This window comes from Macaca mulatta, chromosome 11 (genome assembly GCF_049350105.2).
Source record: "Macaca mulatta isolate MMU2019108-1 chromosome 11, T2T-MMU8v2.0, whole genome shotgun sequence".
In the NCBI taxonomy this organism is placed as follows: Eukaryota; Metazoa; Chordata; class Mammalia; order Primates; family Cercopithecidae; genus Macaca; species Macaca mulatta.
The window spans coordinates 14,615,247-14,638,384 of NC_133416.1; the positions used below are offsets into that span (position 1 = coordinate 14,615,247).

The 23,138-nt window shown below is 37.4% G+C and overlaps 1 protein-coding gene and 1 pseudogene across 4 annotated transcripts in view; both read right to left on the reverse strand.

Moving 5' to 3' along the window:
• Positions 1-23,138, reverse strand: part of LRP6 (LDL receptor related protein 6) — a 148,913-nt gene that overhangs the window by 67,346 nt on the left and 58,429 nt on the right. For 2 of the 4 annotated variants that reach the window (XM_077952450.1, XM_077952449.1), the window contains exons 3-4: positions 14,292-14,489; positions 8,813-8,905 (exon numbers count right to left, since the gene is read on the reverse strand). In XM_077952450.1, the coding sequence (XP_077808576.1) occupies positions 8,813-8,905; positions 14,292-14,489 (291 nt within the window). 4 annotated transcript variants of the gene reach the window in all.
• LOC100425419 (mortality factor 4-like protein 1) lies at positions 10,416-11,921 on the reverse strand (annotated as a pseudogene).

Genomic DNA, 23,138 nt, shown 5'->3' on the forward strand with positions numbered 1-23,138 from the left:
AATGAAAAATAAAGAGTAGTTAAAACTAAGTTACTTGGCATTTCACCATCTTAAAGAACTGCTTTGAAAAACTCAAGGAAAAAAAAGCTTTCAAAAAGTTCTTTGTATATCATTAAGTGAAAAGTTGAAATTCACTCTACTGAACATAGGAAAATAAACAAATGGAAAAGGCAAAATCCCTAAAAGCTATATTCATTTTATATATTAACTGAATGCATAAACTTAGAAACCAGAGGTGAGCTTAAATCCCCCCTTGACACTTACTACTGACACCATTTCTGCAAGTTTTATTTCTTCATCTGTCAACGGAAGGTAATAATCTATCCTCACTGAGTTACCGTGAAGATTAAACAACATATGTAAAAGCCATTCAGCACTATGCTTGCTACTTAACACTTTCATTAATGATTCCTCAATTTTAAGACACATATTTTCAATATTTTAATATTTCTGATATAAGGATAACATTTACAATGTGAACATTTCATGTGGTAGTTTTATAAATCAGTAAGTTCTTAAACTCAATGGCTTATTAGAATCAGTAAATACTATACTAATTTTTTTTTTGAGACAGAGTCTCGTTCTTGTCACCCAGGCTGGAGTGCAGTGGCATGATCCTGGCTCACTGTAACCTCTGCCTCCAGAGTTCAAGCGATTCTCTTGCTTCAGCCTCCCAAGTAGCTGGGATTACAGGCGTGCACCACCATGCCTGGCTAATTTTGTATTTTTAGTAGAGATGGGGTTTCACCATGTTGACCAGGCTGGTCTCAAACTCCTGACCTCAGGTGATCCGCCCACCCTGGCCTCCTAAAATGTTGGGATTACAGGCGTGAGCCACTGCGCCCGGCCCTAACATTAAATTTAAATGTCACTTTCTTTTCATAGCCATTCTTAATTTCCTCCCGCCACAAGCCAAGTTAGTTTTCTTTCTCTATGTTCTCATAGCAGTTAGTGAACTGTTTTATAACTGTTTACCTATCCAAGAACTCTATAACAGATAACCTTTTTGAGAGTAGAACTCTAGCTTATTTATATACCAAGGATCTCACACAATGGTAAGGTGCACAAATTAGGTACACTTACTAAATGCTCTGGGGATGCTTGATAAAATGAAATGTTTTTAAGAAAATATGTAATTAACAGAGCTGAACAAAAGGCAGAACTAAGAACACTATCATGCAAGGGTGATATAATGATTTGACCAGCCAACTATGACTTGTTCCTCAAAGTAGGGATAACCACATATAGTTTTCCCCTTTCTTCTCTCTGGCTGAGATTATCAAGTAAGCCCACCTCCTGATTCCCATCTGGAAACACAAGTTACTTCAAGGAGGAGTTGATCATGGCTGCTAAGAACCAAAGTGGCAGCTAAGATCCAAGCCCAGTTCCTCAATAGTAGGTCACAACAATAACAGAAACTAAAAAATGGATCACCATCCTGGAGACCACAGAAAAGAAACCGAGACTCCCCCCAACCTGACTGAAGTTTTCATATAGTGCTTGCAATCTCTGAGCATCATCTCCTGCCTATGTCTGTCACATTCTGCAACTTACTGATAAAGCTTACCACTGCCAATACCTCCCAGGCACCTCTTGCTAGCTCTCTGAAATTCTTTGAACTTTGCAAGGTGGTTCTTTTGAACTCTGCACCAACTGGACTTATCCTTTATAAAACACCTGCATGCCCTCATTTAGTTTTTGTTTCTGGATCTCCTCCCAGATAGCCATCTTCTGCCCCTCTCTCAGAACTGCACACTTGTGTGAGTAATAAATCTTTCTTTAATCATACCACAGGACTCCTGTCATGAGTTCTGACATCTGAACTTAACCTTGGAAGGAAGCCTCCCTTCACCACAGTGAGGTTGTAATAATATCTAAGAAGACAACATCAGCAGTGATGGCAAAGCTTTTTAAAAATCTCCACAAATCCTCCACATGAAAACAGAGAACAACTAGGTAATGAACCCCAAACCCCATGGACAACATTCACAACACAAAGCTAGGTAAAACCCAGGATACAAAATGGTACAGAAAACTACCAACAGCCATTAAGATATGACTGATATTGGCACCTCTGCAGGATATGAGAAAGAAACAATAGGACATCTGGCAGGACAGAACACATAAAACAGACAACATTGGAAAGCTTAGTAAACCAATCTGAGAACAGCAACCAGCTATGACTCGTTCTGGCCACTTCAAGAGTAAGTGAATACAATGAATTCATCGTCAGGCACTGAAAGGTCTAGCACTATACTTTAACCTATTGTGAACTCTCAAAATTGTCCTTCCTGGGCTCCCTTCCAGACAAAGCCTCATACTGAAGAGAAATCACTGGGAGCAGACTGAAAAGTGTGCATGACTGGTACAGGAGAAACAATGAAAAAATAAGGTACAGAATAAAGCAGGAGAAGGAAAGTGGGAGGGACAGGAAATTCCAGAAAGCTAACTGCCATTATTTTTTAAACATATACACATAGACATGAGAGTTCTATGAAACTGGAAAGCTTATGAACTCTGCCTTCTTCTATATGTTCAAGCAAAACAGTTTCACCTGAAATTAAGAAAACAAAGTACTAATGCCAAATCCCATTAATAAGTTAATATTAAAAATAAGAAGAGGATAAAGTGAAGAATAACATCCCTACAGACAATAAAAGTATGCCAGAAAGGTATGGAAATAGAACAAATTAAACTGATAACTTATTTCAAAACAGTCAAAATCTTTAAAATAAGATACTAGTCATAAACGAACAACACAAATTAGAATAAGACAACTCAGAAGTGAAGTGACAGAACTTGATGGAAGAATGAGAAATACAAAAATACATCATTTCAGAAATGAAGTCTAAGAAATAAGAATCAATAAACATAATACATAAAGAAAAAGAAATACTGAAAAGGAAGAAATATTAAAGAATAGAGAAAAATTTTTTTTTAATGAAATATTTGAAGGACAAAGGACAAGGGAGAGAACAGAACTATACTGGAACAAGGAAATGACTCCAGATGATAACTTGAACCCTCAGGAAAAATGAAGAATACCAGAAACAGTAAACATGCAGGTTAATACAAAAGACTCTATAAATAGTGTTTTCTCTTTTTTCTTTAACCTTTTTAACAGACAAAAGATTATATAAAGCAGTAAGTATAACCCTGTGTTAGATACAATAGAAATGTAATACAAATGACAATAATAGCACAAAGGATAGGAGAGAATGGGAATATACTTAGAGTAAAATGTATGTACTTTACATAATTAAGTTAATATCACCACAAAGTAGATTTTAACAAAATGCATGTTGCAATCCCTAAAATAATTACCTTTACAATCCCAAAAATACATTTTAAAATTATCAACCAAGGAATCAAAATGACACACCAGAAAATATCTACTTAATACAAAGGACAAAGGAACAAAGATGACATAAGACAAATTTTAAAAAAAACACCAAAATGTCAGACATAAACCCAACCATATCATTAATGACATTCAATGTGAATAAACACACCAATCAAAAGGCAAAGGCTGTTAGACTGAATAAAACAAAGATTACACTATATGCTGTTTATAAAAGACATATTTTACATTCAAAGATACAAATAGATTGAAAAGAAAGGGTTACAGTAAACAGTAACCATAAGAGAGTTGGAGCAGCTCTATCAGACAAAATAGATTTTAAGTACAAAAAGGTAACTAGAGATACAGTGGCAGGTTTTATGAGAAAGAGTCATCAGGAAGATACAATTAGAAACATACAGGTACCTAAAAACAGAGCCCCAGAACAAATGAAGCAAAATCTGACAGAAATGAAGGGAAAAATAGGCAGTTCAACAATATATATAGTTGGAGAGCTCAGCACCCTATTCTCACTAAAGGAAAGAACAACTAGATAGAAAATTACTAAGGATATAGAAAATTTGAACATTATTAACCAACTTAACCTACTATCTATAGAACATTCCATGCAACACCAGAATACACAATCTTTTCACGTACACGTGGAACTTTCTCCAGGACACCACATGCTAGGAGACAGAATTAATCTTAAAAGGCTGAACTCATATAAAATATACTACTCTCTGACCATAATGAAATTCATCAAGAAATCAACAGAAGAAAATTTGGGAAATCAAAATTATTTTCTAAATTTTTGAAATTTCTTTCTCAATTTCCTCTAAATCAGCAATGGGTCAAGGAAGAAATTACAATAAAAGTTTTTAAATATTTTGAGCTAAAAGAAAATGAAAATGCAAAATATGGAAATGTATATAGAATACTAATGCCTATATTAGAAAAGAAGAGAGATCACAAGTCAATTATTTATGATTTAACCTTAAGAAACTGGAAGAAGAGTAAATTAAATCCAAAGCAAGCATAAGGAAGAAAATAAAAACATTAGGGAAAAGAAAAAAAAAGGCAATGAAACAGAAAAATAATAAAGGGGGGAAAAAATCAGTAAAACCGGAAGCTGGTTGTTCTTTGAAAAGATCCGCAAAACTAACAACCCTTTAGTGCTAGACTGACCAAGAAAAAAAGACGCAAATTGTGAAAACCATGAATAAAGTGATGATGAGAAACACTGCCTTACAGAAATTAAAAGGATTATCAGGAAATACCATTAACAACTTTATGCCAACAAATTACACAAATTTATGAAACAAAAATATTCCTGGAAAAAAACCAAATTACCAAAACTGACTCAAGATGAAACAGAAAATCTGATAGATCTACAGCATACAAGGAAATTGAATTCATAATTAATACTTCCCAAAAAGAAATCCCCATGCCCAGATGGCTTCGATGGCGAATTCTACCTAATATTCGCAGGAAAAATTGTATCAACTGGTCACACACTCTTCCACAAAACAAAGAAAGAGGAAATATCTCCCGACTCTAGGAGGCTGATATTATGCTAATCTCAAAACCAAATAAACACAAGAAAAACAAACTATGGATCAATATCCTTCACTATTAAAGGCATAAAAATCCTCAACAGAATATTAGCAAACAAAATCTAACAACATTTCAAAAGAAGTATAAACCACGACCAAGTAGAACTTATCCCAGAAATGCAAGATTGGTTTAACAACTGAAAACCAATTACTGAAATTCACCATGTTCATAAAATAAAGAATAAAACCGTATAATCATTTCCATAGATGCAGAAAAAGGACTGGACAGAATCCAGTAATTATTCATGGTAAAACTGTCCGTAAACTAGGAATAGAAAGGAACTTCCTCAACCTGATAAAATCACTTTATTAAAAAAAACCTACAGGTAATATCTGCTCAAGACTATTTTTAACTTTTTTTAAAAAAATAAAGCCAATACAGAGAAACATAGCTTAAGAAGTGACTATAAGGCAAACACTCTTGCAACCATGAATTCACCCAGATGAAGGAAAAAAAACCTGATCTGGGTGAATCACCCAGACAACTTCAAAAGGCCCTGCATGAACCCTGTCCCAATCCCTCCTTCTCCACAGAAGTAACAACTATTCTGATTTTCTATTAGTCACTTTCTTGCCTTTATAGTTTCACTGCTTTCTATAAGTGTGCATCCACAGAAAAACAGTTTAGCCTTAAGCCCCATTTTCATTTGCTATTTCTTTTAAAGTCTCTCTTTTAAAAAATGTTTAACTGGTACATGATAATTACACATATTTGTGGTATACACAGCAATGTTGCAATACACATAAGGTACAGTGATCAGCTCAGGGTAATTAGCATATCCATAATCTCAAACATTTAACATTTCTGTGTTGGAAACATTCAGTATCCTCTTTGAAACTATATAATGTTTTACCTGTTAAGTACAGTCATCCTACAGTGGTACAGAACACTCAAGCTTTTTCTAACGGTAATTTTGTATTTTTTAGCAAATCTCTTCTTATCTCCTCCTTTCCCCTTTCCAGCCTCTAGTATCCCCTATTCTACTCTTTACTTTTGTGAGATCAACATTTACCTTCCCCATATGAGTGAGAACATGCATGGTTTAATTTTCTGTTCCTGGGCTTATTTCATTTAAGATAATGCCCTCCAGGTCTATCCATATTGCTAGGAATGACAGGATTTATTTTTATGGCTGAATGGTATTCCATTGTGTATATATACACCACATTTTCTTTATCTGTTCATCTGATGTTGGACACCTAGGTTGATTCCATATCTTGGCTATTGTAAATGGTGCTGCAATAAACATAGGGGTGCAAATGTCTTCATACACTGATTTCCTTTCCTTTGGGTAAATGCCAAGTAGTGGGACTGCTGGATCATATGGTAGTTCTATTTGTAATTTTTTGAGGAACTTCCATACTATTCTCCGTAGTGGCTGTACTAGTTTATACTCCCACCAACAGTGTACAAGAGTTCCCTTTTCTGTGCATTCTTGACAGTATTATTTTTTGTCTTTTTGGTAATAGCCATATCCTAACTAGGGTGAGATGATATTTCATTGTGAATTTAATCTGCATTTCCCAGATGATTTGTGATGTTGAGCATTTTTTCATATGTCTGTGGCCATTTATATGCCTTCTTTTGATAAATGTCTATTCGGATCATTTCCCCATTTTTTAAACAAACTTTTTTTGCTGTTGAACTGTTTGAGTTCCTTGTATATGCTGGATATTAATCCCATGTCAGATGAGTAATTTGCAAATATCTTCTCTCATTCTGTAGGTCGTCTTTTCACTGTGCTGTTTCCTTTGCTGTGTAGAAGCTTTTTAGTTTGATATAATGCATCTGGTATTTTTTGCTTTTGTTGCCTGCATTTTTGAGGTCTTATTCATAAAATCTTTTCCCAGACCAATGTTCTGAAGCATTTCCTCTATGGTTTACTCTAGTAGTTTTATAGTTTCAAGTCTTACATTTAGGACTTTGATCCATTCTGAGTTGATTTTTGTGTAAGGTGAGAGGTGGGTGTCTAGTTTCATTCTTCCACATGTGGATATCCAGTTTCCCCAGCATCATTTATTGAAAAGACTATCCTTTCCCCAATCTATGTTCTTGGCACTTTTGTCAAAAAGCAATTGGCCATAGATACATAGATTAATTTCCGGATTTTCTATTCTGTTCCATTGGTCTGTGTTTCTGTTTTTATGCCAGTACCATGCTGCTTTGGTTACTACAACTTTGTGGTATATTTTGAAGTCTGTTAGTATGATGTCTCCAGCTTTGCTCTTTTTGCTCAGGATTGCTTTGGGTATTCAGGGTCTTTTATGGTCCCATAGGATTTTTTTTTCTATTTCTGTGCAGAATGTCATTGGTATTTTCACACGGACTCCACTTAACCTGTAGGTTGCTTTGGGTAGTATGGTCATTTTAACAATAAGAATTATTCCAATCCATGAGCATGAAATGTCTTTCCATTTGTCTGTGTCCTCCTCAATTTCCTTCATCAGTGTTTTGTAACTTTCTCTGAAGAGGTCTTTCACCTCCTTGGTTAAATTTATTCCTAGGTATTTTATTAGTTTCTCACAGCTATTGTAAATGACACTGCCTTCTTAATTTCTTTTTCAGCTAGTTTGCTGTTTGTGTACAGAAATGCTACTGATCTTTTTGTGTTGATTTTGTATCCTGCAACTTTACCAAATTTATTGATCAGTTCTAAGAATTTTTTTTTTGGTAGAGCATTCAAGGCTCTTTTCCTGTCTGTCTTTTCCTTACAATCTCTCTGTTAAAGTACCTAAGATATTTCATTTATATGTCCAGATCTGCTGATGTACTCTCATGGTGCAGTTCAATGTTTCTCTGTTCTCTGTATTTCCTACAAATGGCCAGCTGATATATGGAGCCTTGACCAGACTCATGTTGAATAGATTCCTTTGACAAAATAGTAGGTAGTAGTATGTTCTTACACCAAAAAGCAAATAATGTCTGTTCTTTTCCTTCTTGTGATGTTAGTAGCCATCGACGCTCACTGCCTAGACCCATTCATTCACCAAAGTTATAAAATGGTGGTACTGCAATTCTGTCATTTCTTTTTCATTTATCAATTGAAATAGCTCTCTCATATCTACTACTTTGTTAGCCAGAGGTACACTCACATAGGAAAAGCAGGATAAATTGCTTCTTTCTTGTATTTATCAATATTCAAGGCAATAAATTTGTTCCTATCATGCTCTAATCTAAGAGTAACCAATTCCTTTTTAAAATATCATTAGGAACTCAAGAATTTAAACACACTTCACAGGTTTCTACCAATCTCTGGCCGGTGGGAGTTCTGCAGTCATTTCTCCAGTCTTTCTGAAACGAACCTAAATAGTCTTTTAACAGCCTCCTTACTATCTGCTATGACAATATTCCATGTCAGCATGTACATTTCTTGCCCAAAACCTAGAATCAACAATTTTGCCAGAAAGGCTTGGTTTCTTTTAAGGTGGAATGGTTTTTCCCAACACCACAATCTGGGTGCTACAGAAGTTCACTGCTCACAGCACTGTAAATGTTCAACTGCTACTCAATTGGTCATTTTTGATCTAGTCCTCTTCAGTGTTCATAGTCAGGAAACGAACCAACACAGTTGGGTAGATGTATTTTTGAAAGATAAAATACCTAGTAAGTGCATACTAGTAAGTAACTTTCCATTAAAATATGGAATTATCAGTTTGACTTAACCTCTGCAGTATTACATCTATACTTCCTCTCTTGCACACAAGAATCTAGCATACGCAGGAGCAATATAATATGTCCTAATACTCACTTACTTGATGCAACAATATAAAGCTTCAGAATAATGATATTTATTATGACCACACCAATGTAGTTACTATAAGAATTAAATTTATGGCCAGACATGGTGGTTCCCACCTGTAATTCCAACACTGGTAGGCCGAGGCAGGCGGATCACTTGAGTCCAAGAGTTCGAGACCAGCTGGGCAACACGGTAAAACCCCGTCTCTACTAAAAATACAAAAAAATTAGTCAGGTCTGGTGGTGTGCATCTGTAGTCCCAGTACATTGGGAGGCTCAGGTGGGAGGATAGCTTGTGCCAAAGAGGCAGAGGTTGCAGCGAACAGATTCTGCAACCTCTGCAGAATTCAAGCGATTCTCCTGCCGTAGCCTCCCGAGTAGCTGGGATTACAGGCACCCACCACCATGCTCGGCTAATTTTTGTTATTTTTAGTAGTGACGGGGTTTCACCATGTTGGCCAGGATGGTCTCAAACTCCTGACTTCAGGCAATCCACCCGTCTTGGCCTCCCAAAGTACTGGGATTACAGGCATGAGTCACCATGCCCAGTCACAAATCTTCTTGTAAGAAACTTTTTCTATAGTTGTTCATAGTTGTTCTATTCCCTTGCTCTGCTTTGCTTTCTAAAGAGTCTTATTATCTGTGTGTTGTTTCTTCTTTGCCTATCTTCAATATTTATCATTTTCTCTCAAATCATCTTTTGTCTTTCTGTATTTCTTTTCGGTCTTTAAATTTTTCCTTCTTTTCAACCTCTATTTAAAGGTTGTTTGGTTTATTCAACCTAGTGTCCCTTCTAGTTTTCTTTTCTGAAGCGATTTTTAAAATTATTTCTTAAGTTCTATCATTTCATTTCCGAATTTTTCTTTTTTTTTTTAGACAGAGTTTTGCTCTCATCGCCCAGGTTGGAGTGCAATGGCATGATCTTGGCTCACTGCAACCTCTGCCTCCCAGATTCAAGCAATTCTACTGCCTCAGCCTCCCGAGTAGTTGTGATTACAGGCATGTGTCACCACGTCCAGCAAATTTTTGTATTTTTAATGGAGACGGGGTTTCACCATGTTGGCCAGGCTGGTCTCAAACTCCTGACCTCAGGTGATCCACCTGCCTTGGTCTTCCAAAGTGCTGGCATTATAAGTGTGAGTCATTTCTGAATTTTTCTAATCTTACGTTGTCCTTTCACATGTCATATTGGTTTCTCAATGACTTTTGACTCATTTATTTATTTGAAATTTAAAGAAAAAATTTATTGAAGATTTGAAAAATAATTCCTAAAAGACTGACTTTTTCAGAAAACTAGCTACATAATGCATCGCATCTACCATGTTAAAATGTGCACTAGACACAAATACAAAAACCATGCAACAAGACACCATTCTTCAACAATTTGAGCAAAGTTAAATGCCTAAGGAACATGGATGACTTGCAAAGAATGGGCTATTTAAGAACCATAACAAAAAGGAGCACACATGGATGAGTGTGTTCAGTTATATACACTGAATTGAACCTTTGGCACTAGGAATCACAGCATTTTGTCATACAGCATGAACACATATTATAAAAGTACGTAGGGTCAAAGGAACAGGACCACCAGCATTCAAAGGCAGCTCTGTCAACTAGGCAATAAAACACTCTACAGCATGTGCCTCTGTTGTCCATTGTTGAATACACTGGCAGCAACTTTGAAGTGAAAAAAAGGTAAGATAGGGAAAAAGGAGCTATTACTCCTTTAATTTTCTGTTTAAAATTAAACAGAAAAACATCAATTGTTGTACAATAACATCTTCAAAGTACATCCTTTGTACAACAGAAAGACTAAGAACAAAAATATGTTTACAGAGATCCAAACATGAGTGAGAGTGCCTCTCACACAGCTTTCTGATGGTTCTCTGGGGGAGCCATTCATAATTGCTGGGCACTAAAACATGTTGCAGAATTCTTTGCCAGGTACTTTAGGAAACTGTGAAGATAATTCAGTAATAAAACAAGGCTCTGCCAGGCACAGTGGCTCATGCCTGTAATCCCAGCACTCGGGAAGCTGAAGTGGGTGGATCATGACGTCAGGAGTTCGAGTCAGCCTGACCAACATGGTGAAACCCCGTCGCTACTAAAAATACAAAAATTAGATGGGCGTGGTGGTGCGCACCTGCAATCTCAGCTACTCAGGAGGCTGAGTCAGGAGAATCGCTTGAACCGGGGAGGCAGAGGTTGCAATGAGTTGAGATCATGCCACTGCACTCCCACTTGGGCAACAGCGCGAGACTCTATCTCAAAAAAAAAAAAAAAAAAAAAAAAAACCACAAGGTTCTTCTCATCCAGAGGTGTATAGGCCAACATTGCTTTAATTTGTACATCAATAGATGTGGTGCTCCATGAACCTGGGACATGAGTACATGAGGGTGATCTGCAAGAATTTCAGCATACTGTGGTCTGTCAAATTTGGAGAGTAGCTGGGTAGCCAACATTACATTGAATTATTCTTCTATCCCTGCCACAACTTCATTAACAGCATACTCATTATCTGTTTTTCCATGAGATTTTTTTGTAATTTGCTTAATCCTGAAGAATGGAATCCACATTCTTCTTGGCAGAAAGATAAAAGAGATGTTTTTGTCTGGTAATTAAGTCCCAGTCATCAATAAGCCATGGTTTCAGGTCTTCAGGAATTTTCACTTTTTAGCTTCAACTCTGTTCATGAATGTGTCCTCATTTTCAAGAGTAGGATCTACCTGGGCCCTTTTCTTCCAAGGAGGCTGAGGCGTCTCACTGGAACTGCCACCATCTCCATTTCCAGGTATTTTCTGTTTGTTCTTTTTTGTTTTCACTTCAACATTTTCTGTTGCAGACCAGACGTCTTCTTTCTTGGGGCAGTGCCTCTCAGCTCCCCCTCTGCATACCGCTCCTGATTGGCTTTCTGAAGCTCTGTTTCTGCAAATTGGTGTCCATGTATTTGAGTACTCTGCTCTCTGGAACCCATGCATCCCAATTTTTATTACAACCACTGTAATATATAAAGTATTTCACTTGTTTGTCCTTTATGGCAACCTTTACACATTTTGTTTCATAAAGCAGCAACCCATCAAAGCACAGCACTCGCTCACCCTTTTGGAACTCAGGGTTTGGGTCCTGCTTCCACTTCATTTGTAAGTGATTTGCAGCCTCCTCCTTCTCCAGCTCATTTTATAATAGAGGTTTGATCTGTTGTGCGGTCATGTTTTTCTGGGGTGCTTTTATTTATAAGAGCTTTTGTTTTTTCCTTTATAATAACTTTAAATGGGATTTTACCTTGATACTTTTCTGTTTCTCTTGTCTATGTAAAATTAGTGTTCCTGAACTTTTAAAATAATGTAGAGTTCAAGGTAGTTTTTCTGATGTCAGAGAATTCATTCCTCCGTTGTTTTCACATAATGTTCAAAAACCTGGTAGCTTGCTTTCTGAGATCTACTAGCCATTGATCTTCCCAACCTTATCTGAACTTTCTTTCCTTCTCCTCCTGTTCTTCTCTATTCTATTGTCCCTATCCTGCTCAATTTGGATTATTCTGTCCTATTCAATTTTGTTTTAATCAGTGTGGTGCTCTGTCCTGGATGAGCACTCTGGCAGGTTCATTTCAGTAGTTCCATTTTGAGAGTTCGCTGGGGCTAGACTACTCTAGCTTCTTCTGTCTTTACCATGGTCACACTGCACTTGCCTAATATTGGAGTGGGCAACCCTCCCACCCTCCCATTTCAGCTGCTGTTCTTAAAATAACCCACCATCTTGTCCAGCAAATAGTTGTGGCTATTTTGGCGTTCCCCTGCTTTCAAGTCTTATGAGATACCCTGTTAAATCTCCCTGCTTACTCCTGCATAGACAGTGATAACATGGAGGTCTTGTGGCTGTTGGTGATTTGCTCTTATCTAGTTGTACTTTCAAATGCCTAAGGCTATAGTCAATTTTATCCATGTTTTTGGATTCGCTACCTAGTTTCTGTTGGTGGTTTGCCCTTATCTAGTTTTATTTTCAAATGCCTAAGGCTATGGTCAACTTTATCCATAGATTTGGATTTGCTATCTAGTTTCTGTAGGTTTTAGTTAAAAACAAAAACAAAAATACTATGACATGGTCACATCCATCTTCCTCGAATCCCCCTCACAGCCAGATTTGAGGTCAAAAACAGCAGTTGTTTCTATACTCATCATATACTTACTTTTTGACATTTAAATTTACTTTAAACCATATTGTTATATAGCATTTCACTCTTTTTTGAAAGAAGGCAAAAAAAATACTCCAACTCCATGATTACAAAAAGTTTAACTGAATTCTCTAAATCTTTCCTGGTTTTCAGTACTTCTAAAAGTCCCTTATTCTTAGTTCAGATAATTGACACATGTTTACACATTGAAAAAAATCCTTCGATCACCAAAACCTCTCATCTGGTGAGGTCTCAGATTGAGACCAAAAACCAAAATTATCATTAAAACACAAGAATCCAAATATAAAATGTCTTTAAAAATCTGAACATAATCTGAGAAGAAATTCCGTGTTTATGTATTATAGACTTTGTCTTCCTTGAACACTGAAATGTATAGTACATGCAGTAGGTTTTCTCCTTGTCCAGGGATGAGCAAACTACAGCCCACAGGCTCATTGTGCTTTACAAATAAAGTTTTACGCTGGGTGCTATGGCTGATGCCTATAATTCCAGCACTTTCAGAGGCCGAGGCCGGTGAATCACTTGGAGCTCAGGGATAAGACCAGCCTGGGCAACATGGTGACATGCCATCTTTACAAAAAATACAAAAATTAGCCCGATGTGATAGCGTGTGCCTATAGTCCCAGCTACTCGGGAGGCTGAGGCAGGAAGATCGCTTGAGCCCAGGAGACAGAGGTTGCAGTGAGCTGAGATCACGCTACTGCATTCCAGCCTGGATGACAGGGCGAGACTGTCTAAAATAAATACGTAAATAGATAAATAAAGTTTTGCTGGGACACAGTCATGCCTATTCCCGTATGCATTACTATAGCTGCTTTTAAACTACAGTAGCAGAAGTAGCTGAACCAGAGATCATAAGCCTAAAATATTTACTATCTGAGCCTTTACAGAAAATGTTGGCCAAACCCCATCCTAGTAAAGAGATTTATCAAAGTTCCATTAGCAGGACTTGGGGGCTTTACCGGTCATTTCGCGTGGGACACTCTTTGTTGTACTGATGCCCAGCATACTGCAGGATGTTTAGCAACCTTGGACCTTCCCCTAACACCAGAACTAAAATACTAGTAGTACTCCCAGTCCTTGGGTTAAACAAAATTCTCCACACATTTCCAAACAAAGGGAGTAAAGATGCTACCCCTGGTGGAGAACCACTGAAGAACTAAATTAGCTCAGAGTAAGGAAAGAGGAAATACAGCCTGCAAATTCTAAATGCTGTCAAGATGGATGATAAATGTAATTACTTTTAAAGCACTTTTAAAGAGCTAACTAAAAGACTATTCTTCTTCCCCTCTGGCACTTAATCAAAAATAAACATATTTCTTAATAAAATTAGACTTTGTACTTTTAATATATTAAGGTTTCATGGAGTTTTCTTAAAAGTTTTTTTTAATCTTATAATCTTACCGATTTGTTCCATCCAGATTTGATTTGTGGATGAAATTAAGTTTTGCATCTGCCCAATAAAGCTTTTGTTCTTCATAATCCAAAGTCAGTCCATTTGGCCAGTAAATTTCACTGTTTATTATAATGAAGCGACTTGAACCATCCATTCCAGCACGTTCTATCTTTGGCACTTCTCCCCAGTCTGTCCAGTACATGAACCTAAAAATCATAAAAATAATTAAAGCCATGACAGAGCAGATATCAATCAAATACTCTGTAATTATTACTATTAAAGAAAGCTCAGACCGTGCGCGGTGGCTCACACCTGTAATCCCAGCACTCTGGGAGGCCGAGGCAGGCAGATCATGAAGTCAAGAGATCGAGACCATCCTGGCCAACAGGGTGAAGCCCCATCTCTACTAAAAATACAAAAACTAGCTGGGCATGGTGGTGGTGTATGCCTGTAGTCCCAGCTACTCAGGAGGCTGAGGCAGAAGAATTGGCTGAACCTGGGAGGCAGAGGTTGCAGTGAGCTGAGATCGTGCTACTGCACTCCAGCCTGGAAACACAGCAAGTCTCCGTTTCCCAAAAAAAAAAAAAACCACCTCATTTCAGGGACACTAAAACTAAAACTCTTAGAAATTGTATTTTGAAATTCTAACATCTACCATTTGCACCCTGGTAATATCTGATTCAGACAAGTATCATCAAGGATCCAAAAACCACTGAATCAAAATGAATTGGTAAAAAGGATATTTACACCATTTCAATGTATCTCCCCACAGATTACTTGTTAACAACAAAGAAGAAAGATACAACATTAGAGAAAATAAACCCACTGGATACCACCTTAACTGAGTCATCTAAATTAACATCACCAATAAGAGAACAAACTGGCATTATACACCTCTTCATATGATACACCTTTACAGAACATATTGTCTTTTATATGGTCTCTCTTCCATATTATTCCTGCCCCCCAAAAATGCATACCCCCCAAAAAATTATGAGGAAACAGTGTGACTCAAGTTGAGAAACACTACAAAACAGTTGGCCTTTGACAACAGCAATGTCATAAAAGTCAAAAATAAATAAATAAATAAAAGGGTGAGGAACCAATATAGATTGGAGGAGAGCAAAGAGACATGATAACTACATCAAGTGTATGATCTTGAACTGATGAAGTAGGAAAAAGAAATGCTATGCAGACATCACTGGGGGGAAGAGGCAAAACTGATGTAGTATCAAATTACATAGCACTGTACTAATGTTAATTTCCTAAACATGCTAATTGTATTGTAGTTAGGATATAGAGGGGTTTGCTATACTACTTTTGCTTTTATTCCACCAGTTGGAAGATTTTTCAAAATAAAAAATGAAACACCTAATAGTCTCATTACAGAAAAAGAAACTTTTCTTTGATGTAAAAGAAAAACTCTCTTGGGCTGGGCGTGGTGGCTCATGCCTGTAATCCCAGCACTTTGGGAGGTCGAGGCACCTGTAATCCAAGCACTTTGGGAGGTCGAGGCGCCTGTATTCCCAGCACTTTAGGAGGGTCGAGGCACCTGTAATCCCAGCACTTTGGGAAGCTGAGTCAGGCGGATCACCTGAGGTCAGGAGTTCGAGACCAGCCCGGCCAACATGATGAAACCCCATGTCTACTAAAGATACAAAAAAAAAAAAAAAAAAGTTAGCTGAGAGTGGTGGTGGGCACCTGTTATCCCAGCTACTAGGGAGGCTGAGGCAGGAGAATTGCTTGAACCTGAGAGGCAGAGGTTGCAGTGAGCCGAGATCGCACCATTGTACTCTAGCCTGGACGACAAGAATGAAATTCCGTCTCAAAAAAGGAAAAAAGAAAAAAAAATAGAAAAACTCTTAATTTATAAGTGTTATACTTCACTTAAAAGCATATTTTCAAAAGTTAATGAGGGGCCAGGAGTGGTGGCTCACACTTGTAATCTTAGCACTTTGGGAGGCCGAGACGGGTGGATCACTTCAGGTTAGGAGTTCAAGACTAGCCTGGTCAACATGGTAAAACCCCATCCCTACTAAAAATACAAAAATTAGTCAGGTGTAGTGGCAGGTGCCTATAATCCCAGTTACTCAGGAGGCTGAGGCAGGAGAATCACTTGAATCCAGGAGGCCGAGGTTGCAGTGAGCTGAGACTGTATGCCACTGCACTCCAGCCTAGGCAACAGAACAAGACTCTGTCTCCAAAAAAAAAAAAAAGTAATGAAGGTGCTATGAAACAGATCAGGCACTTAATAAATGTGTTGAAACCCAAATGAAATTCAGGTATAAGTTTTACTCAAATAATTGGTGGAATGGTAACACTGAAATGAATCTACTTATGCATATTGGTATCTCCACTATTTCATATGAACTGCTTACTCAAAGGAATGATGAGGAGAATATCATGTAGGGGAATAAATACACCTTCTAGATACAAGGCACTGTGCTAATGGCTTTACTTACATTATCTTACTTAAACCTTAAGCAACCTTACAAAATATTATTTGTTCATCACCACATTTTGATGAGAAAACTGAGGAATGTAAGCACGTCACTCCAAGTCACATTGCTAACAAATGAAGAACAGAGATTCAAACCTACATCTCTTAAATTCTAAAGTCAATGTGTATGTCATATGTCAGAGCCTTGATTTTTAAGGAAGAGAAAACAAAATGCTCCCTAGATTGGGGACAGTAGTTGGACACTATCCAGAATGAGCAGTATGGACTAGATTAATACAGGATATAACTGTGGCCATGAGCTGTGTAACAATGTGGTCAACAACAGACTATCTATAAAATGGTGGTCCTATAAACTACAATACTGTATTGTTACTATACCTTTTCTATGTTTAGATACACAAATACTTACCATGGTGTTATGACTGCCACCACGCTCAGTATAGTAGCATGCTGCACAGGTTCGTAGCTTAGCAGCAATAAGCTATCTTATATAGCTTAGGTGTATAGTAGGCTGTACCATCTGGTTTGTGTAACACATGATGTTCACACAATGACGAAATCACTCAACATTTCTCAGAACATGTCCCTACTGTTAAGCGACACATGACTATATATAGGAAGGTAGACCAGACCACATCAGAATTTTTCATTTTGGCCGGGCGCAGTGGCTCACGCCTGTAATCCTAGCACTTTGGAAGGCCGAGGCAGGCAGATCACGAGGTCAGGAGATCAAGACCATCCTGGCTAACATGGTGAAACCCTGTCTCTATAAAAAATACAAAAAAATTAGCCAGACGTGGTGGCGGGCGCCTGTAGTCCCAGCTACTGGGGAGGCTGAGGCAGAAGAATGACGTGAACCCGTGATGCAGAGATTGCGCCACTGCATTCCAGCCTGGGTGACAGAGCGAGACTCCATCTCGGGAAAAAAAAAAAAAAAAAAGAATTTTTCATTTTTATTCTGAGAACAACATGAAGGCACTTTGAGACTTTTAAAATTAAAGGTGATGGCCAGGTACGGTGACTCATGCTGTAAATCCTAGCACTTTGGAAGGCCAAGGCAGGAGAATTGTCTGAGTCCAGGAGTTCAAGAACAGCCTGGGCAACACAGCAAGATGCTGTCTCTAATTTTTAAAATGAAAAAATCATAATAAAATAAAATTGGAGGTGAAATGACTGGTTTGTGTTTTCAGGAGGGAGAAAAAAAAGTCTGCGGTTTGGGAAAAAACTAGAGGAAAACTAAAAGAATCCTAAGGCCAGGTCTTCCAAATAGGCTCTGTGAGTTGAGCAAATTCTCTCCCCGAAGCAATGAAGAAAAGACAAGATTGTCAAAACTAACCACCAAAGCCTCCAAAAACTGATCAAAGGTCATACAACAAAATGAGAAGCATTTATTCAAGAAAAATACACTGCATCTCACTAAGAACTGTGGTATTTTAGCTAGGGGCTACTCCTATCCCCATCTATACCGCCAGGTTTGTGGCATAAACATTCTACTGTGGGCAAACATGGCAGGCCATAAAGAGTGGTAGCTACCTTCTCAGGCAAGATGGGACTGACCTTATTTGGAACAAGGCATGGAAAAATCTGTACCCAGGAATGTTATTAAAAGCAAGAGTGGGCTGGGTGCAGTGGCTCATGCCTGTAATCCCAGCACTTTGGGAGGCCGAGGCAGGCAGATCACGAGGTCAAGAGGTCGAGACCGTCCTGGCCAACATGGTGAAACCCTGTCTCTATTAAAAATATAAAAATTAGCTGGGCATGGTGGTGTGCACCTGTAGTCCCAGCTACTCGGGAGGCTGAGGCAGGAGAATCGCTTGAACCTGGGAGGCGGAGGATGCAGTGAGTCAAGATCGCACCACATAACTCCAGCGACAGAATGACATTCTGTCAAAAAAAAATAAAATAATAATAATAATGTTTTCAGTGGCAGGCATCAGGAGGGCCATTATCTAAGTGATAAGTGACTCTGGTGGGGGCAAGCAACAAAATAGCAAACTAGCCAGAAATCTAACAGGAAGATCCTAGGAAAAAGACTGCCAATAAGAGCCTTAAGTGGATATTCACTCTTGGTAGTCAGGAAGGCTGTGTGCATGTATAAGACTACACCAGAAAGAACATTTGCAAGCTAGTTTCTGACTGAATATGGGTCAAATTTGAAATTGCCTAAAATTTTAAGACATTCTCCAAACCATAAACAGGTCCACAGGAAAATGGGGGAACACTAACTTGCTGGTGTTTAGGAACAACCTTTAAGCAATCATTAGCTGACCACTAAGATAAGAGTGACACAGAGGCAATCCCTAGAAAGCCAGGCATAAGAAATATTTTAAAAGGAAAACAGACAACAGAATTAATTCAGGAAAGTCATTAAACAAACACACACAACAATGGCAACAAGCCCAAGGAGGGGTCAGAATCCACAATCCATATTAACTATAATATATTCATACAATGGAATACTATTCAGCAACATAAAAGAACTACTTGTCAATGACAAGGATGACTTTTTAAAATTATGTTGAACAAAAGAAACCACACATAAAAGAGTACCTACTATGTGATCCCATTATATGAAGCTATAGATGTAAAATCACAAAAACTAATCTATGGTGATAAAAACCAGATTCACAGTTACTGGGGAGTAAGAGATTGACTGTAAAGGGGCTTAAGACACCTTCTGAAGTGGAGGGATGAATGTTTGTCTTAGGTATATTTATCAAAATCCATTAAACAGTCAACAAAAAATATATGAATTTTTTCCATGTAAATTCTAACTCAGTAAAGTTGCTTAAAATATGAATAAGAAACATAGACTATTTTTAAAAGTTAATTCAAAGGTAACTTTTCTTAGAAACCTTTCCCAGCTTACTAAGGCAAAGTTATTCCCTCTTATGAGCTCTTGGCATGTTTTGTTTTACTATAGGACTTAATCAGAGTTTGTAGATAAATTATAAAGAACTCAAAGGTAAAGACTAGGTGTTATACCACATCACAATGACTGGCACATTGCACGTATTTTTTTTTTTTAAATAAAGATGAATCCAGACCTTGTGCTTTCCATTTTCAATTTCTCCTCTCACCCCCAATTCAATGCACACTGAAATGGGTAAGACACATGAGATGCTACAAGAAAAGAAAGGAAGTATAAAAGGTTAATAACCTAAGCATAGCAACAGCCAGAAACAGTGAAATGGTTTTGTGTGCATGTCTATTACATGAACTAGATTTCTCCTCAGGATATCTTTAACGCACAAATCAATTGATATCTCCATCTTGATAGAGTAATATAGTTAAAAACAAGTCCACAGCACAATTCATTAGCCCCCTCTCATCTTCTCTCTATTAATACATAAAATGAAAACTACCAGTATCTTTAAACAAACAAGTGTAGAAAAGAAGTTATTTTCACTGCAGTATCTACTAACCTATACTCTGCATTGTGTGTGCAAAATGCATATACTTGAGATTACGTGATACGAAGTTTGAAATGTTGCCATCGCAGGCTGGGATGACCAGAAGCAATTTGCACACTATAAAAATGGAAAATGCAATAAGAACTATTGTCTTTTTTGTATAATATAATTTAGGTAGGTTTCCTAACTGTAACTAATCTAAGCATTTAACTTTGTAACTCGGTGTCTAATTCATAGTGAGATAAAATGTTACAAATGAGTGAGTCAGCCTAACAAGATTTTAGTAATGAATAAAAGTATTTGCATGCTACTATGTACCAAAGCTAATGGATAATCCCTTCATTATTCAACCCTAAAAAATAAATCAAGTCATGTTTTTTCAAGGATAAGACCCAGATAAAGATTCCAACTACAATAAGTGAAACGAAGGCATTTGTCAGATGAGAACTTGATAATTTAGCATTTTAAAACAGATTACAGATGTGCCTTCATTTGCGCAAATATTTAAAATATAAAGGAATAAATTTCATCTATAAATATTAAACATTTTCATTATTTGATTAACTTTTAAGTTAAAAAGCTCATTACAAATGTAACCAAGAAAGTGATTAGGACACAGAAAATTTTTTAAAAAGTATTTTTTAAGTTACCAAGATACTATTCAATTTTCTTAAGGTTTTGAACACCTATTAAAGTGGTGAGCACCTATTAGGAGCTAAGCACCATGCCTGATATAGGGAATATGAAAATAAGCAAGGCAAAACTATTGCCCTTACAAAATTTGCAATGTAGACAAGGAGTGGCAAGTATATTGAGGAAGGTATAAACAGGAGGCTCTGAGAGTACAGAGAAGTGACACTCAATCAAGTCAGTGAATGTAAGAGTTGTCAGTAAAACATACCAGAGAAAGTATTTTACTTAGGCAGTTGCCAAAATAGGAAATAGCGTTCCAGGAAGAGGACATAGCATATGAAGTCATGATATATTCAATAAACAGCAAGAAGATCAATAGAGCTGCAGCACACTGTGAGGTACGCTGGCAATGAAAGAAATTCTACGTGTATTATTTCACTATACTAAGAAACTTGGACTCCAGTGACAATAACATTGAGGGACTGGCTAGAGGAAGAAGAAACGAGAAAAAGCCAGAAAACTGAAATATTCCAAATAAGAACTAATGAAGGCAACAAAAGTTGAGGACTGGATCAACATGAAAGAAGAACGAGAGAGCATACTATGATGGCTCCCAAATTTGCAAATGTGAATGCGTGTGTATTGGTCTCATTCAACATAACATGGAATTAGATGTGATTTGGGATAGCAAGATGATGAGTTCAAATAAGGATGAATTGAAGTATCCTCACCTCACTGTTTTTCCTTCTGTATCCAGACCACCAGTCAATAGAATAACAGAAAAATCAGTGTAAAAATAAGTGAAAGTTGGTCAGAAAAGGTAAATAAAGTAAAAAGGATAGTAACAGTCAAAGAAGTTGGTCTACAGTAACAGGGCAAAATAAATCACAATTAGGAGTTGCATATGAAACTAAGTCAATCCAACAGTGTTGAGCCGTGCTAATTCTAAGAACATTAACGTGACATATGTAAGTAACTCTGAAAGGACCTATAAAAAGCCACAGGTCCTCAAAAACATTTTGTTGCCATCAAATTTATTTTGGGGGAAACTTCAAAAATCACATACATCATTAATCAAATTGAAAATGCAGCCAGTGAAAATAGTTCTGATTTTAATGTGAAAAAGAAAAGTGTCGTGTAAAATTCACACCCTTCCAGTTGCTAATCCCTGAACTTGATTCCTGACCCCATATTCCCATCTTACTCTGGTTAGATTAGGCTTTAAGCGAAGAGGAGTTTGAAGAATTTACGGATTTCTGCTTCCTAATAGAAGTGAAAAGAAAAAAAGAATTGTGAAGAAATCAGACATACTTCTACACTTCCCCTCTACTTGATCATGTGTTGGTATCATATTTTTAAAATAAGTAGAAATTGATAAAAGAGGATAGTGAAAGCATTCATGTTAGCAGGTTGGTTTCTGTGGTTGTTTTTACAGAGAACATAGAGTAAACAGATAAAAGAGTCTGGGCCAGGTGCAGTGGCTCACACCTGTAATCCCAGCACTTTGGGAGGCCGAGATGGGCGGATAATGAGGTCAGCAGTTTGAGACCAGCCTGGCCAACATGCTGAAACCCCAAACCCCATCTTGACTAAAAATACAAAACTTAGTTGGGCATGGTGGCAGGCACCTGTAATCCCAGCTACTCGAGAGGCTGAGGCAGGAGAATCGCTTGAACCTGGGACGTGGAGGTTGCAGTGAGCCAAGATCATGCCACTGCACTCCAGTCTGGGCAACAGACCAATACTCCATCTCCAAAAAAAGAGAGTCTGGAATGGAATTAGATACACATGGTTTGGGATGGTAAGATGATGAGTTCAAATATGGATGAACTAAAGCATCCTAACCTCACTGTTTTTCCTTCTGTATCCAGAGTAGGGATGGCTATGTTATCCCATGTTTTCACCTGTCCCTCAATAGAGATAATAATTCTACTTAATTACTTGCTTGTGACAGTATGCATCACCATGAAATTCTGAATGTATAAACTGGTTGCCCCGGAGAAAATAAGAACCTCATGAACAGCCTTAAGCACCCAGTCTAGTCGATTAATTTTAAATAGTGGACATAATGCAAAGAATATATTTAATTCATAAATAATATTGGTAAACCATTACTAGAAGTTAAAGATTATAACCTGAAAGTGGGTAACAGATTATATCAATTTAATTCCCAATGATCATCAAAGAAAATGCTAACTCTAGTAATTTTTCAAAATTGCTGTTATACGTCTTTCCTCTTTCCAAAGAATCAAAGGTGACACATTTTGAGCCCCTCTAAGTTTAATAAAAATGAAATATTAACTGTCAGGAATGCCCCTCTTCAAGCACACTCTCTCCTCCGTGCTCCT